Below are 18,256 nucleotides of genomic sequence, written 5' to 3' on the forward strand. Positions count from 1 at the left end.
GTCTGTGATCTATGTCAATGATTCAACAGAATTGTTCATAACTAATGAGTAAATTGATTGACAATCTTTCGACATCTTATTTTTCTTAAACTACTGTGGGTTCTCTCACACTAAAACATTTTCTTTAATACAATGTGACTGTAAAAGGTGATTTTAAGTTTGTCTAAAATAATACAGTGAGTAGGTTTCACGGTATTCTATTCTGTTGTGTCTTTATTTTAATGTCTGGAAGTAATCCAATAGTAACCAGTTACATTACTTTAATAATACAGTGATACTTAGAGTAAGTTACTGATTACATTTTTTAACAGGTAACTTGTAATTGTACCAAATTACTTTTTTAAAGTAACCCTCCTAACCCTGAACATGGCTAATACATAGCCACTGCAAGGAGGGATCATGTGATCAGGTATCGACTAGTCACCCTAGACAGAAAGCCCCGGTTATTGCTTTCACTTGACAGCTTGAGCCATCAAGTAATAGGAATGTCAAAACGCAAATGGAAAAGACAAAGAAAAAATAGAAAAAGAATATGACTACATTAGTATATATATTTTTTAAATTTATTTCCACATTTATTTCCTTTTAATTTTGGCACTCCTGTGATTCCATACTGACACACTCAGTCAAACTGAGGTGTTTCATGCTGTTCTGAGAAGTAACGGAAGCAGCGACGTCTAAAACGAGTATTTAAATATTAAATAAAAAATATGTTGTTTTTGTTATTTTTTATATTACCAAAATAGAAATCTTAAAATATCTTAACTCTCGATATATTGCCCAGCCCTACTTCCATATTTTCATGTGCTCGTACTGTGATGGAGAAGCAGCTGTAGTTTGTTCTGTGGTTCCTCTGAGGACACAGAGGTGGAACCATCAATGAGGGAACGTGAGAGTAGTGATAGTGATCTGCTGCAGCTCAGCCAATCAACGCGTGTTTACGTTTATTCACTGCCCTGTGATTGGCTCGTTGGGTAAGTGAGCTGCACCGAGGCTGAGACGACGTGAGCGGACTACGGAGGCTCGTGTCCATCATCATCATCATCAACAACAACAAAGCGTTCCCACAGAGAGAGAGAGTGCACGTGGAGATGCTACAGGCTGTGTGAAGCAGCGCGCGCACCATTACATAATCACCGCCTCGAGCCCGGACTCAGCCCTAACCCTGACCGGAACCAGAGCCGAGCATCCGGTCCGGTAGGTAGGTAGGTGTGTGTGTGTGTGTGTGTGTGTGTGTGTGTGTGCGCGTGCGCGTGCGCGTGTGTGTGTGTGTGTGTGTGTGTGTGTGTGTGTGTGTGTGTGTGTGTGTGTGTGTGTGTGTGTGTGTGTGTGTGTGTGTGTGTGTGTGTGTGTGTGTTGGTTTTTCTACCCTGGTGGGGTCCACCTCCTGAAATATCACTCACGCCGTGGGGACCGATTTTTAAAATTAAGGTTTCAAGTGTTTTGTGTGTTCCCTTAAATTTTTCATGATTTTAGAAGTTAAAATCAGATCTGTATGAACTTCAGAAAGGGTGGATCCCATAAGACACCATTCTGTCATTGGTCCTCACGGTGTAATAAAAACGGGTGTGTGTGTATGTGTGTGTGTGTGTGTGTGTGTGTGTGTTTTATAGTGGTAGGTTACTCGTTTAAAAAACTAACATTGTGTGTGTGTGTGTCTCTCTCTCACTCAAGTGTGTATAAGGGTGTACGATCTGACGATATTAGATTGTTAAGGATTAAAACATGAGATCGTAGAACCATCTGTAGTTCACATTTGAACCCTCGCGGTGCCGTGTCTGTGTCTTATGTCTGTGGTCCATACACAACACATCCAAAGGTTTTTTTCTCTGCCAAATCACACCATTTGTTAGTCAGCATGTCAGCGTTACGGACACCGAAGAATTATTAAGCACTTAAACAGGACAGAGGTACACCCCCTCCCCCTCCCGGACAGACACAGTCAGCTGTGTTAGCGACTGTCTGTCAGAGGCTCAGTGCAGATGTCTGTCTGTTCTGTAAAACTCTATCAGTTCTGAGTGTTGAAGCACTGAGAGATGTTTTAGAAAACACTGCATGTGTTTCTCTTCTCTAACTAAGTCTCTGTCGCTCCTCAGCAGAGATCTGCTGCTGAAGCTAACGTGGCTGTTTCCACACTCTTAAAGAGACAGTGTCCTGAATGTGATTTACTTTAAAAATGAATTTCAGCAAATCAGAGCTACCCTAAAAAAAGCAACACTACATCATTTAAACACATTTCAGCCTTAATGAAGGAAAAAGACAAAAGTGACACAAAATGTTGTTATTGAGCTACTGTTGATTAATAAAAGGGTCTTTGTGGCTCCACTGACTTTGACCCATTATTGTTTTTCTTGTAAAACTATTAATAAAAAAGAAATGGTTTTTATTGCCTATTGCCATTTTGAGGAAAAATGGCAATAGGCATTGCGCCCTTTTTAAACTGTAAATTGTGAAGCACTTTGTGACCCTGGTCTGAAAAAAGCGCTATATAAATAAACTTTACTTACTTACTTACTTATAAATATTGGTCCATATAACCCAGGCCTAATGTAACCAAAGCAGTAACGTTTTATCTTGTAAAGGATATTATTGTCTAAACTGTGTGAAATTGTCATGCCCTCTACCTCCCTGTTTTTCTTTTCTTTTTTCCAGTGGTGCTGTGAGTGAGTGGCATGATTGCTGATGAGTTCCATCTGCAGAATGCAATCAGCAGCCCCATAAAGGCAGCACCCTGGACTTCAGTCAGTCAGATCGCTGAGTCAGAGCTCTACTAAGAGAAATCTTTGTTCATTTGGCTTCAGCTTCTGCCTGTTGCTGCTCGTCTGTCTGCCTGCCTCCATTTGTTTTGGGTCGTGGAGACTCCCCCCCCCCCAGATTCCTGCCTGGATCTTCTGCCTCTCGGAATCCCCAGCCATCCTGTCCCTGTCAGCATCAGACTCTGGCTTCACTCCGTTGCCTGCCATCCTCACCCTCGGCCCCGCCTCCCTGGACACTAAGTTCAGCCTCGCTCTTTCTAGCGGACCCCAGGTTAGTTTCAGTCCTTTGCTTAGTCCATCGTTACAGATTCATATTTACTAAACCCTCTCAGTTAATCCCTCTCCTCTCTCTTCCACCAGGTCTTGCCAACTTCCTAAGTTATTTAAATTAACAGTTAAATTCAGTTCCTTCTCCGTGTGTTTGTCATCTGCACCTGAGCTTTTACCAGCCCTGTAACAGAAATGAGGCGTTGAACACTGCTTAAAGTAGGATTTTATTAATATGAGTGTGTTACCTCAATAACAAATGGGAATCACTAGGCAAGGCAAATTTATTTGTATAGCGCATTTCATACACAAGGCAACTCAATGTGCTTTACATGATAAAACATTCAATTGTTTAAAATCAATACGAACAATTAAAATCACCAGTAAAATCAATTAAAATCATCAACAAAATGACCAAAAATCTCTCTCTCAATCATACGCAGTAGAGAAAAAAAGTGCCTTTAACTTTGATTTAAAAATGTTCACATTAGATGCTGACTTCAACTCTGCTGGCAGTTTGTTCCACTTCTTTGCAGCATAACAACTAAAAGCAGCATCACCATATTTACTGTGAGCTCTGGGCTCCACTATCTGACCTGTGTCCATAGATCTGAGAGACCTGCTGGGTTCATACCTGACTAACATGTCACTGATGTATTCTGGACCAAACCCATTCACACATTTATACACCAGCAGCAGAACTTTAAAGTCTATTCTGAGGCTGACTGGGAGCCAGTGTAAAGACTTTAAAACTGGAGTAATGTGCTCTGACCTCTTTGTTCTGGTTAAGACCCAAGCTGCAGCGTTCTGAACCAGCTGTAGCTATGAAGACCATTACAATAGTCCAGTCTGCTGGAGATAAAAGCATGGACCAGTTTCTCCTGATCTTTCTGAGTCATTAAACCTTTCACTCTGGAGATGTTCTTTAGGTGGTAGAAGCTGTTTTTGTGATAGATTTGATTTGACTGCTGAATGTAAGATCTGAGTCAATCAGAACACCAAGGTTTTTGACTTGGTCTTAGCTTTTAAAGATTGAGACTCAAGATACTTGCTGATAGCAGTCCTCTTTTCCTTGTTACCAAAGATAATCACCTCCATCTTGTCATGGTTTAGTTGAAGGAAGTTTTCACTCATCCAGCAGTTTACTTTTTCTAAACAGTCACACAACACCTCAATGTGACCATAGTCATCTGGGTTCAGTGATAGATATAGTTGTGTGTCATCTGCGTAGCTCTGATAATCAACTTTACAGTTCTGTAAAATTTGTCCTAAAGGAAGCATATAAAGGCTAAACAGAAGGGGTCCAAGAACAGAGCCCTGAGGAACCCCACAGGACATTGGTAATCTGTCAGATTCAAAGTTTCCAATGCTTACAAAATAGCTTCGCTCCTCCAAGTATGACTTAAACCATTGCATTACTTTTCCATTTAGTCCAACCCATGTTTGCAATCTGTGCAACAAAATTGTATGATCTACAAGTGTCAAATGCAGCACTTAGATCCAATAGAATGAGAACAGATACTTTTCCTGAATCAGTGTTCAACCTTATGTCATTGATCACTTTGATCAGAGCAGTTTCAGTGCTGTGATGAGAACGAAAACCTGACTGAAATTTATCAAATATTTTGTTGAATGTTAAGAATTCACTCAGTTGGTTGAAGACCACCATCTCAATGATCTTGGCCATGAATGGAAGGTTCTGGTTGGTCTATAGTTAGCCAGTATAGAGGCATCCAGTGTTCTCTTTTTTAACAGAGGTTTCACAGCAGCTACTTTGAGGGATTTTGGTACGGTGCCTGATTGGAATGAGCAGTTAATTATCTGACACAAATCAGTGACAAATGACTTTACAACAGTTTTAAAGAAGTTTGAAGGTATTGTGTCAAGACAACATGTTGATAGATTTAGCTGCTGAACAGTTTCCTCTATTGTTTTTGGGTTCACTGTAATAAACTCTAACATTGTAGTTGACTTATCCCTCAGTGGTTGAAGCTGTTCAAGCGTTTTGTGATTTTGCTGGTTTGTTCTGATGTTTGACCTTATTGATTGTATTTTTTTCATTGAAATATACAGCAAATTCATTGCATTTTCCAGCTGACAGTAATTCAGGGGCTATCTGATCTGGGGGGGGGGTTGTGAGCTTTTCAGTTACAGAAAACAACGTGCGAGAGTTGTGCCTTGCTTTGAACAAGCCATCATTGAATTTTCACAGACTTATTTTGTATAGTTCTAGATGAATTTGGAGTTTTGTTGATCTCCATTTACGCTCAGCTCTTCTACAGTCAGATTTCAAATTCTGCATTATCTCAGTCCTCCTCCAAGGTGTTTTCTGTGTGTTTGGTTTTCTCTTAGTTTTGATTGGAGCCACCACATCTATGACATTACAGACTTTTGTATTAAACTCATCCAAAAGATCATCAACTGTCTCAGCACTCAATGTTGGTGTCATTGCTATGGCTTCCATAAACTGTGCACTTGTGTTGTCATTTATGTACCTTTTCTTTAAACACACAGAAGTAGGGGGAACAGATGTTACAGTCTCTAGGTCAAAAAAGACAGAAATGATCAGATAGAGCTAAGTCTCTTACATCAACAGCAGAGATATCAACACCTTTAGAGATAACCAGATCCAAAGTGTGACCTTGAGTGTGTGTCGGACCAGTCACATGTTGTGTAAGACCAAAAGTATCCATTAAAGCATACAGTTCTTTGGCAGTATTGTCCATGTTATTGTCTAGATGAATATTTAAGTCACCTGTTATTATTACAAAGTTGTATTCAGTGCATACAACTGACAGCAGTTCAGCAAACTCATCCATGAATTCTCCAGAATATTTTGGGGGTCTATAAATGACTAAAAACAGAACTCTTGAATCACCCTTCAGTAAGAAAGACATATATTCAAAGGAGATAAAATCACCAAATTTTATTTCTTTGCACTGAAATATTGATTTAAAAATGGCAGCAACTCCACCACCTTTCCTGCAAGTACGACACTTATTTAAATAAATAAAGTCTTGTGGTGCACTTTCATTGAGAATAGTATTACTGATACCATCATTCAACCATGTTTCATTAAGAAATAAAAAGTCCAAGTGATGTGTCAAAATAAAATCATTAATTAGTAGTGAATTGTTAACAAGAGATCTAACATTAAGAAGAGCTAATTTTAAAGACTTTACTGGAGACACTGGTGGACTTTTTGGATGACATGTTATAGGAGTCAAATTTTTATCTCTATAAAGCTTTTTGCTTTTCTTTAATTTCACAATTTTACCTGTGTTACCTGTCACCACAGGAATTAAAGAAGCTGCATTAACTCCATAAGGCCCTGACTTTTTCTGGTTGTTCCTAAAAATAGAGCTATTGCAGTCCGGACCCAGCACACATCAGACCTGTGTTGCTCTAATTTGAACACAGCTGGCCTGAGGAGAAGAGTGATTCTGGGCCTGGTATCGTCGAGGAGGGATGGGCGGTGCAGATTGGTTAGACTGATACTAGACTGATATGCTGCCTTGTTATGTAGCAAGTGTTGCTAATGCTACACCACTTAGTTAAAGAAAGTAAAAACTTTTGTTTGTTGTTAATTGTACTTGGAACCAGTTTGATAACTTGCTTGTTTACAACTTAAAAAATATTTGAAAATGACCTTGTCTTTAATTATCTTTTATTTGTTTTTTCCTTTCAATTAAGTGGATTCCTTTGATTTATTGGTAAAAAAAAAACTATAAAATAGTCTAAATGATTTGAATGAAAAAAAATTTATTTTACAAAAAAATTGTAATGTGATTTTTTTTTTTTCATATCACCCACTCCTACCTGTGTGTCTGTGCTAGATATTAACTTTAATTAAAACTCTTATTTTTGTATGTAATAGTATATTTCTATGGACGTCGAGTCTGCTGCTAAGACATTCATTCAATCAAATCACTTTATGTTTTTTACATGGTTCGCTTTTTATTGAAGATTTTCTTAATCAACAAGAACGTTTGAAGATCATATTAGACTTCATCCACTCTTTTGGCAATTCTCTTCTTAGTGGTGCTGGGTCGTGGAGCGACCTTCTCCTTGACCGCCGGCCTCGCGGATGGGGGCGGTCCCCTATTGTTGCACCTCATTTCGCGACGTTCACATTCACGTTCACGGACTGCCCATGCCTTCTTCTTCTGCACATTCAGACGCACCTCACCTCGGAACCATATAGGCTGTAGAGATAATCCAAGTCAGTATATTTAAAATAAGGTGAGCCAATCCCAACTACACCATCCAATTAAATCAAGAACCAAACCACCACTATGTGAATGAAAGTTGATAATACTTTTTGATAAATGCCCCTTAACTCATCCTGAAGGATATTTTGAACAGGATCAGAGTTGTCAAAGACCACAAATGCAAACTTGGGCAACTTTCTACCCCTGGTGTTAATCCTCAGCTCCACCACATTTCCATATGCTGTGGGAACACAGATGCAGGACAATTCAATAACAGTTTATTTGTACCAAAATGTGGTGGAAAATGAATCAAATGATTTGGAAATCATTTTACCACAAAAATCGGTTCAACTTATCCCTCTTTTTTTTAACCTTATGTAATTAGCATATCTTTATTTAGACTAGTGAAACTACTGGTGTTTTGCAAAAAAACCTACCCATGAATAATTCTTGGAGCTCGCTCTCATCGGTGTCATGTGGAAGATTTCTGACAAATAGCTGGTGACTGTCAGGGTATCGAACAATACGCCTGTTGTCCGTATCTCCAGGTCCACCATCTCTGCCACCTGCCAGTCAAAACAACAAACAGAAGAGAAATTACACACCGGGTCACTTCTATAGTGTTAAATACAGGACAAATATTCCTTCAGATAAGGAAAATTTATGTTTATTAACAAAACTCAGGTGGGGTTTTCCTGTTTCCCCTACCGTCGTGCTCACGCATCATTCCGCTTTCCACGATGCCTTGTGAACCTCTGGGTCCCCGATTGTTGAGCCTCATTTTCCGTTCACGTTCACGGACTGCCCATGTCTTCTTCTCCGCCACATGCAGACGCATCTCACCTCGGAATAGTATGGGCTGTAGAGAGATAAAGGAGGTCTGGTGTTACCAAATTTGAAATTTTATTACTGAGCAGCCCAGCTTACTGCAATTGTAACTTGGATCAGCAGAGGCAAGGAGGCAAAGTGGACTCAAATAGAACAGGGTGAAGTTAGGGATGCAGTTATTTGCCCTGCCTTTTGTGGACTTGAAACTTATTCATAAAATGAAGATTGGAAATGAATGGATAAAACATGCTATAAAGCTTTGGGCAGAAGTTAAAAAGATGCTTAAAGATAGTGGATCTATTTCTCGAGCAATGCCCATAGTGGGCAAAATTGATTTTCCACCTTTGATTTCAGATCATGGTTTTAGGAGATGAGCAGCTAAAGGTCTCATTACCTTTAATCATGTATTGGAAGGAACACACTTAAAATCTTTTACCCAAATGCAGGACTAAGTTCACCATTCCTCAAATTATTTTTACAGGTATTTACAAAGTAGGCACTTCTAGGCTTGGAACGTATCCAAATTTTGATACCGTTGTGTCTGTCTGTCTGTCTGTCTGTCTGTCCACAGAGCTGAGTGACAGCAGAGAGGACTGATCAATAATTTTCCTTCTCACTCTGGCCGTATGTTACAGCACTTATCATTAACAGCGCCACTTTTATGATTTAAATGATCAACTGACGGAGTTACTAAAGGATGAGTTCACTCAGAATGTAGGCTTGTTCAAGGAGTTAAAGCTGCAAGTCGTAGAATCCTCTCTCCGCTCCGTTTTTTAAACCGAAAGTGAAACTAAACCTTCCTTACTAGTATATTTTCTGAACACTCAGCGAGTTTTTTCTCAATATAGACTAGTGACAAATGTATGGACTTTATCTTGTGTTATTGGAGATTTTTCTGGTGTTTTAGAGATTCTGACATGACTGTACGTATCACTGTAGATACTGTCCCGATCAGCTGCTGCTGCCATCAGCCCCTCCCCACCACAAGCACACACACATAGGGGGCTGTGATCCCTGCTGACTGCCGCTCTGAGCGAACCATCACTCTGCTTCCAGACTACACACCTTTTCGCTGTGACATCATCATCCGGGATATTTGCCTTAGCAACGCCCGCTGCCATTTTAAGAGGTGTATATATTTGCTTGACAACAGCTATTTATACTATTTACCGCGGACAAAACGAAGGTTTTACTCAATGTTGTATGAATATTTCAGCAGATTTGAGCTAAAGGCCAAGCACCAATATGAAGGGAAGTTACATCTGGTTGGTTTGGAATCATGTCCATACCAAACACCTCAAGGTTCATGGAAAAACGACCCAACAACATGGCCAGATCTCCAATGGTCTGATATTTATGAGTAGATCATTAACAGCCCTGGCGTCTACACAATGGAGAAGATGAGGACTTAAAAAAGCTTGGATGCATATATTTTCTTTAAGGTCGGCTTATGTATGTGTTTTTGTGTCTATATAGGCCTATGTCGACATGATACTTGGCTCGTTACGCAATGTGGCTATGCTAGGCTAGCTCGGCTAATAATATAATAATACAGTCTAAATTAAAACATAAATGGGTATATGAAGCACATTTGTTTATTTAATATACTTACAGTTCATATACAAGGAACGTGTGTGACAATATTGACTTTTCAAAACTGAACCTTTTCACAATATTCTAATTTTCTGAGACACTGAATTTTGGGTTTTCATTATCTGTAAGCCATATTCATCAAAGTTTCAAGAATTAAAGGCTTGAAATATTTCACTCTGTGTCATGAGTCTAGATCATATATCGGTTTGACTTTCTGAAATGAGTGATCAAAAATATTAAACTTTTTTATGAAATTCTATTTATTTTTCATTTTCATATTTTGTACCTTTTTCCTACTTCTTTGTTTTTATCACTGATTCTGTCTGATATTGTTCTGTTTTGTAAAAAAAAAAAAAAAATCAAAATAAAAAGTTCTAAAAAAAATAAATGAATACTTTGAACATTGGGGTTCACAGCGTCAGTGAAATGATTTAAACATTTGATGCACCAGGTGAGCCAATCCCAACTACACCATCCAATTAAATCAAGAACCAAATCACCACTATGTGAATGAAAGTTGATAATACATTTTGATAAATGCCCCTTACCTCATCCTGAAGGATATTTTGAACAGGATCAGAGTTGTCAAAGACCACAAATGCAAACTTGGGCAACTTTCTACCGCTGGTGTTAATCCTCAGCTCCACCACATTTCCATATGCTGCGGGAACACAGATGCAGGACAATTCAACAACAGTTTATTTGTACCAAAATGTGGTGGCAAATGAATCAAATGATTTGGAAATCATTTTACCACAAAAATCGGTTCAACTTATCCCTCTGTTTTTAACCTTATGTAATTAGCATATTTTTATTTAGACTAGTGAAACTACTGGTGTTTTGCAAAAAAACCTACCCATGAATAATTCTTTGAGCTCGCTCTCATCGGTGTCATGTGGAAGATTTCTGACAAATAGCTGGTGACTGTCAGGGTATCGAACAATACGGCTGTTGTCCGTATCTCCAGGTCCACCATCTCTGCCACCTGCCAGTCAAAGCAACAAACAGAAGAGAAATTACACACCGGGTCACTTCTATAGTGTTAAATACAGGACAAATATTCCTTCATTAACAAAACTTTTCCTGTTTGTGATTCTGAAGGAACACCATTTAATTGTGACAGAGGCATTCAAACAACATGAGACATGTGTGCGTCCATTCATAATCCTACAACTAAACCCACAAGAAAACACCAACACGTGAACCACTCCCTCCTCTAGAAGTTTCAATCTCAGCCTTACCAGTTCTAGGTCTTTGTGGAGGGAAGCTTCGTCGGTCAGTGTGCTGGGCTCTGGGGGGCAGGGGTGCCTTTTGCATCTTTGATTTGGACCCAACTCTGGGCTACACCAGATAAAACAGACAGAAGAAAAAATCAAAAGATGACCCCCTTATTTGAATTTGTTTTGTTTTAATTACACACAGCTACATTTATGGCAGCTAAACAATTCTATCACCTTTTTATAAAGGCTGCATCTTTGATCAATGTCAGCTACTGTTGAGTCAAAAACCTTTTAGAGTCAAAAACTCAACACAGTCCTCAGAATAATGTTCAATTACAATTCATTTATGATTATGGTAATCAGTATTTTTTTTCCAATTGCAGATAAATTTGAAATATTTTTTTTCCCCTGTAAGTCAATTACAATTCTCAATTGCTACAGTTCAATTACAATTTTACTAACTTTTATTCATATAGTGTTGTGGTGATTGTACTGTATGTGCTTTTGTATGTGTACAATGTCGTGCATTGATTATAATATCTTGTGTAAAAGCCCAAATAGGGAGAGGAGTTGGTATTTAGCTATGCTGTAAACTCTTTGTACAAAACATCAGTTACATTCACATTATTGTTACTATGTAAAACTGTATTGTCCCTATTATATTATGTGATACACTTGCCCCTCACTCTTCTGACCCTTACACCTGTAGGGGTGTAAAGATTAACTTACAGGTGTTTAGAAAACTTGATTTGAAACATTTTATTAATTGTTAACTACATGTGTGTAAGCCATAGAACTGTTTTGTGTTTCATCAAATTCTAATTGACAATTTTTACTCAATTACAATCAAAATACGATTACAACTGCAACAGATATTGTCAATTACAATTACAATTATAATTAATGATTACGTGTAATTAATTATCAATTACGTGATTACAATTATAATTGACTTTGTCTAATATACAGTTTTAAATAAACTACAGACAGCTGCTTTACCTTGGGTGTCTGTTGGGTTTTTGGCTCAGCATCAGAGTCACCAAATACTTCATCCACATAGCAGAAGATGTTGTTGTGTATATCATACTTTTTGGCATCCGAACCCTGAAAACATTCATAGTACAATGTCAAAATGAATCGTTACACCCCAACTTTCAAGCCCGTGTTTATCACAAATGACCCGTAACCACTGACATCACCAGTCCCATTGTGCCATTAGGAATTGGTCTATTGGTCTACTTAATCCATACAGTGGTCAACAGATTCATTGAAGCCTTCTTTCTTCTAGTGTGCTCAAGTATATTTTATTAACTACGGCTTCTCTTTCCAACCATCTTCAAGCTGTATTGACAGGGCATTGGATTGCTCACACAAAATTCTACTGTTCAGTCAGAAATAAAATGACCACATTGATAAATGTTGTGTAGTGACGCTAAAACCAGAACGGAACAAAATTATTTTTGAGGTGAACAAGATGATGCATAAAAATACTCACTTCTGGAGCAAGAACAAACGTCTGCATGAACTTCCTCATTGGTTGGCCACTGTTGGACAGCTCTCCAAGTACCTGCACAACAACTCCATTATTCAGCATGGCATGGGCATCCACGTGCCTGATCTTTGTGTGGCATTCACTGAGGGACACGATCTTCTCATGGATTCCCTAAAAGACAGAAATGGCACAAAAAGAATTTACAATAAAAAATAAAATCCACCTTCGACATTTATAAATCCTATGCTTTCTTGTTAAAACATAACAGTGATAATAAAACACATTGAATCACAATTATTTCAAGATTTGGCAAAACCTACCGCTTGTCCATTCACAGGTTCAGCCAGGTTTCCATTTGTATCAAGTCCTCCATGAACATAGGAAGAATTACTCCTAAAACAACAACAAAAACAACGTTTTAATTAATTATTCTGGTAACTGATTATAGCTTTTGAAGTCTTTATTTACCCATGCAAAACATCTGGAGCGTTGTTTAGGAGGCTATAATATTGCCTCACAAACTCTTGCGCTACAAACAGGGGACTTGACTTCTCCATCTCCATTTCTTTGGTAAACAATATTAGGTGCTGTGAAGGAAAAAATGGGGAGAGGGGAAGACATTAGACAACATCAAATTGTCTAAAACAAGTGCAATCAAATACAAATACTTTATAACTCAATGCGACAATAATCTTAGGGTAACTGATCATTAAGGTTGTAGGATTTTTTTTGTATTAAAGATCATTATAGTCTATAGAAAGAAGCAGAATAGTCTACAAACCTAAATTTGGGGAACTGACTGGCAACATAAATTTGCACTTTTTGTCAAAAATAAATGTTGCATAAATGTGGGGGCAAGCAAATCAGGTTTTTGAGCCTGTTAGACGGCATGTTGATCTGTTAAGGGTCATGGTAGTTCAAGGACTCATTTTAAGACACATTCAGATTAATCGTCTCTATGGGGCGCCGATTGTAAAGTTACGCATACTGAAATAAACTTTTTGCAACATTTGGCAACAAACCACATTTAAAAAACATGTATGAATTTTTTGTTACTTTTGACCAGATTTACAGCAATATTTGTGAAATTTCTTTTCTTGTAAAAACATGTCAATGTTAAATCTGAATCTAAAGGTTAAATGTTAAAGCTAAATGTTAAATCTAAATGTTAAAGCTAAATGTTAAATCTGAATATAAATGTTGAATCTAAATGTTAAAGCTAAATGTTAAATCTGAATATAATGTCAAATCTAAATGGTAAATCTAAATGTTACATCAAAATGTTAAATCAGAATATAAGAGTTAAATGTAATTGTTACATGTTAAATCTAGATGTCACAGGTGAAGCTAATTATGCAAATAAAAGCATAACATAAAACAAACGCTTGTGAAATTGCATAATAGCTAAATATTTAGTTTCACCTGTGACATTTATATTTATTATTTATATTTAACATTTATATTTATATTTAAGCATTTAGATTTAGCATTTAGTAGTAACATTTACATCTAGCATTTAACATTTACATTTAACAATTAACATTTAATATTTACATTTAACATTTACATAATATTTATACAAGAGAAAAAAATGTCCCAAATGTTACAAGTATTGCTGTAAATCTGGTCAAAAGTAACAGAAAATTTAACTTACATTTTTAAAATGTGGTTTGCTAAATAATGCAAAAAGTTGCTCTTTATTTTGGCATTATCCAACTTTACAAACGGCGCCCCAGACATCTTCGAGGTAAACAACAAAATAAATGCATCATCACATTCATCAAACACCTAATACCAGTGCTATCAGGCTGATTTAGCAGTTTCTACATACCTCTGTGTGCTCTGATGATGGTCCAAAGTACTGTGGGTCAAGTAACTACAGTGAAGCGCTCACAGTTCCAATTAGACTTTGATGTCTAACCGTGAGTTACCAAGATGCCTTTCAACAGTAATGTTCTAACTTATCCTGAGTTACCATGACTACCTGTCAACAGTAATGTTCTAACTTATCCTGAGTTACCATGACTACCTGTCAACAGTAATGTTCTAACTTATCCTGAGTTACCATGACTACCTGTCAACAGTAATGTTCTAACTTATCCTGAGTTACCATGACTACCTGTCAACAGTAATGTTCTAACTTATCCTGAGTTACCATGACTACCTGTCAACAGTAATGTTCTAACTTATCCTGAGTTACCATGACTACCTGTCAACATCAGTTCTTTTTTCTTTTTCTTTCTGTCACTTTTTTGGATTGTGGGAGGAAGCCGGTGTACCCGGAGGAAACCCACGCAGCATGGGGAGAACATGCACGTTTTATCTCCTGACATGTTTCAACTGTCAACTGCCAGTTTTCCTCAGAGGTGATATGCCCTGATGTGTCCCTGTATAAAAGTTCTCTCATAAGGAGCTCATTGATGACTAGAGCTCCTGAGGGCCCCTCACATGGTCCATACCCTGCTGGTCGAGTGAGAGACGGATTTAGACAAAATTGTACAGAACTTTAATGTCATGACAGTTTAAAATATGTTACCTGAGAAAAGGAAACTGTGACGTCCTTTTACCACCACGTATGCTAATGCTAGTGTTGAAGCTGCTTTACAAGCTGCTGCGATGCCAGCACGGTGTGAAAATGTCTGCTCCCCATCAGCAGAGCTAGTACTGGTCCCAGTCTGTAGCTCCACTGGTTCACCCAACGGAACATTGGTTTCTGCATCTTCACATTCTTCCAAAAGTGTTTCTAGTTTGGTCTCTTCTCCTTCCAGTCCGTTCATTTCCTGGTGACGTTCCATCAACTCCTTAACAGTGTTTTCCATGTCGTTCTCAGGAGGAAAGGGATTGGTTTGTTTCTTCATTCCAGTCTGAAGATCACTCAATGTGTCCTTAAGACTTTGAATCTCCAAATCCTTTTCACACATGTGACTTTCCATTTTCTCTATCAAGCTACAAGTGAATTGTTTTGCTCTTCGAGTTCTAACTCCAAACCTTGTATACGCTCCTGAAGCTCCTGACTTATAGAAGTTCACTTCTATAAGTCTTGTTTCTTCTGTAGTATGTGTTAACAGGCTAGTTTTTGCAGCTTCCAACTGTTCCCGGAGATGCAACAATTCTTTGCTGAGACTCTGATTCTCATTTTCCAGCTCCGTGAGCTTCTCCGTCTCCTCATGCTGGATACTGTCACACTGTTCTTCATACTGGGCTTGTAAAGCACATTCTTTTTCCAAAAACTTCTTACGATGATTTATTTTGGACTTAATCCTCTCAATAATTGCCAGTGAGTCCACCACACCGCAATACATCTCAGTTCTACTAGAGATTTGGGTTTTTCCACCCAAACATCTTCCAAATCAAAATTATGGAGACCACTGAGCTCTTAGAAAAAACACCAAAAACAACCTTGTCCAGATTTGTGTCTTGCTACAACAGTCTCCAGCTCTTCTTCAGTTTTTTGACCCCATGGATCTCATTTTTGTTCTGATATGAGCTGTAAGGCCATACTTATGATTACACGGACATCGAAACTCACGGCTCCATAGTAGAAACACGGGTCATATGCAGTGTTAACGTTACTATTGACAGTAACTAATACTCTAATGCAATAATTTTAAAAGAAATAACGCAATTACCGTTACAATATGGTGCGTTTGCCCGTTACTTTGCTAGCAGCAGTGTACTTCCTGTTCACAGTGGTGCTACATTTTTTTGCGGGATGTCATGCCAACCACGGTAAAACAGAAGAATCAGAATCAGAATCAGAATCAGAATCAACTTTATTGACCAAGAGTGTATGAATACACATGAGGAATTTGTCTTGGTGACCTGTGCTCTCTCAGATAGTGTAACATTAAATAATAACAATCAACTAGAATAAAGAAAAATAAATACAAAAAGAAGTATAAACATAAATATAAATATATAAGTATAAGAGTAGTTAGACTAATATGTGCAAACTAAATAAAATAACAAGATAATAATAATAATAATAATAATAATAATAATAATAATAATAATAATAATAATAATAAGATAATAGTGCAGTAGTGCATTGATGAGTAGTGCAGGTGAACATTTAAATGAAAATATTATGTCCATGAACATTCACAGTGACAGGTTGATCCAGGGTTGTTATGTTTAGTTCCATGGTTATTTCACAGTAACAGGTCTGACACAAATGTCTGTTTCCCCAGTGACATGTCTTTTTTTCCTAACCAATAATAAAAAGAACTAAACTCCACAGCAAAGGCGACTCATTTTCTTTGTATCTGCAGATACATTTAACCTCAGATTTTAACCATTTAAAAATGATTTTATGCATGATGAAGCATGTTGAGTAAACAATGGAGATCATACGAAAGACTGGGCATCTGGATTCAAACATTTATTAGTTTGTTCCAGACGTGTCAAAAATTACACACACACACACACACACACATCCAGATTAAAATGTCTGAACAGGGTAGAAAGAAGTAAAACATATTTAATCTAACCCTTCTCCATCATTTAATAATCACATACTATAATCATCTTGATTCCTGAGTCTTTATGTACATATGACAACAGTATTTATACTATATATACATATGTGTATATATATAAATACTGTGTACATGCATATATATATATATATATATATATATATATATATATGTATTAAAATGGGAAAGTTATTTGCCACCAAGTTGCACAGTTTACACACAGTCTAAATGTTAAATCTAAATTTTAAATCTAAATGTCACAGGTGAAACTAAAGATTTAACTAAAATGAAAATTCACCTGAAGTATCAAAACAAAAACTAATTTAGATTTAACATTCAACTTTAAATGTTGATTGATTTTTTTTTCTTTGATTGAAATGTTTTATTTTTTGATTAATAAATACACAAATGTACTACCCATAATATGGCCCTAATACAAAAAAGATGACTTCATTAAAAACAATTAAAAAAAACTTTTAATTCAAAGAAAAAAAGGGTATAAATACAATCATTTGGGTCTCAAATATTTTTTCTTTACATTTAAAAAGTTTTTTCTTTGATTGAAAATATTTATTTTTTAAGTTAACTTTTTTATGATTGAAAAGGTTTTTTTTTTTTACGTGATTTTGTTTAATTTTATTGAATTTTTTATTTTTTTGATTGAATAATAAAGACACAAATCTACTTTCATACAAAAGTAAGATAAACAAAAATTCACATACATGTTTTAAACATGGTTTGTTGCTAAATGTTGCAAAAAGTTGCTGTTTTATTTTAACATGCGAGCTTCTAGCCCCACATCCTCCACTACAAACACAAACAGTGAGCAGAGCAGGGAAACAGTAGCTGAGAGTAGTAGAGAGAGAGAGCAGGGAGACACTCTGATCTAGAGTCACTCAGAAAAAAGACAATTAAAACAACTCAAGGACACTCACTTTGGAACTGGGATGGGTTCCAGGGCCTCTGATGGCATGGCTGCCACTACGCCATCCAGATCTCTACAAAGATAAAAACATAAACACACTGGATGAGAAATCATGTCACAAACATGTGAACCAACGTCTGTGATCAATCAGGTCTGTTTGTTTGTTTGTTTGTTTTGCTTTGCTAACCGTTCTCCAAAAAGGTGAAAATAATTGTTTCCTTCAGGCATGAGGAATGGCACGCTGTAAGACTGGAGACACAAAAACATGAATATTAGACTCTGTCATGGTATCAACCATCCACCAACAAACTAAACACCAGGGTTTGGGTCAATTATAATTATACTCATGTATGGTAATTGATAATTAATTACAATTATGGTGTGGTTAGAATTGGAATTGCAATTTTTTCTTAAATTGTCGCTGTCGTAATTGTAATGAAATTGTAATTCAGTTCAGATAATTGACTCTGTAATTGTAATTACCAT

The 18,256-nt window shown here is 37.1% G+C and overlaps 1 protein-coding gene and 1 long non-coding RNA gene across 5 annotated transcripts; one reads left to right on the top strand and one right to left on the bottom strand.

Annotated features, from left to right (window-relative positions):
- The first annotated feature begins 1,003 nt into the window (after positions 1 to 1,003).
- LOC114456634 (uncharacterized) lies at positions 1,004 to 3,330 on the top strand. The gene is made up of 3 exons (XR_003672857.1): positions 1,004 to 1,205; positions 2,653 to 3,027; positions 3,117 to 3,330. It is a non-coding gene; the product is annotated as an uncharacterized LOC114456634 (long non-coding RNA).
- Positions 3,331 to 6,848: 3,518 nt separating this feature from the next.
- LOC114456631 (ras GTPase-activating protein-binding protein 2-like) lies at positions 6,849 to 17,811 on the bottom strand. 4 transcript variants are annotated; one of them, XM_028438528.1, is made up of 12 exons: positions 17,781 to 17,811; positions 12,836 to 12,954; positions 12,688 to 12,760; positions 12,371 to 12,538; positions 11,875 to 11,979; positions 10,897 to 10,996; positions 10,512 to 10,640; positions 10,204 to 10,316; positions 7,943 to 8,093; positions 7,672 to 7,800; positions 7,363 to 7,475; positions 6,849 to 7,228 (listed from the first exon to the last, which is right to left on the bottom strand). In XM_028438528.1, the coding sequence occupies exons 2-12, from the start codon at positions 12,928 to 12,930 to the stop codon at positions 7,025 to 7,027; spliced, it is 1,380 nt and encodes a 459-aa protein (XP_028294329.1). In that variant the 5' UTR covers positions 12,931 to 12,954; positions 17,781 to 17,811; the 3' UTR covers positions 6,849 to 7,024. The 4 variants fall into 4 exon arrangements, with proteins under 4 accessions (XP_028294329.1, XP_028294328.1, XP_028294330.1 ...); XM_028438527.1 differs by lacking the exon at positions 17,781 to 17,811 and adding an exon at positions 14,199 to 14,399; XM_028438529.1 differs by lacking the exon at positions 17,781 to 17,811 and adding an exon at positions 14,022 to 14,150.
- Positions 17,812 to 18,256: the final 445 nt, after the last annotated feature.

The sequence above is a fragment of the Gouania willdenowi genome, chromosome 22, assembly GCF_900634775.1.
Source record: "Gouania willdenowi chromosome 22, fGouWil2.1, whole genome shotgun sequence".
In the NCBI taxonomy this organism is placed as follows: domain Eukaryota; kingdom Metazoa; phylum Chordata; class Actinopteri; order Blenniiformes; family Gobiesocidae; genus Gouania; species Gouania willdenowi.

What these genes read in the sequence shown, in the direction of transcription:
- LOC114456631 (XM_028438528.1), bottom strand. Translation starts at nt 12,930, where the DNA reads ATGGAGATGGAGAAGTCAAGTCCCCTGTTTGTAGCGCAAGAGTTTGTG. An exon ending in AAACCCAACAGACACCCAAG is followed by an intron (nt 10,997 to 11,874) that starts GTAAAGCAGCTG and finishes TATCTGGTGTAG; the next exon opens with CCCAGAGTTGGGTCCAAATC. An exon ending in AAAATATCCTTCAGGATGAG is followed by an intron (nt 8,094 to 10,203) that starts GTAAGGGGCATT and finishes ATCTCTCTACAG; the next exon opens with CCCATACTATTCCGAGGTGA.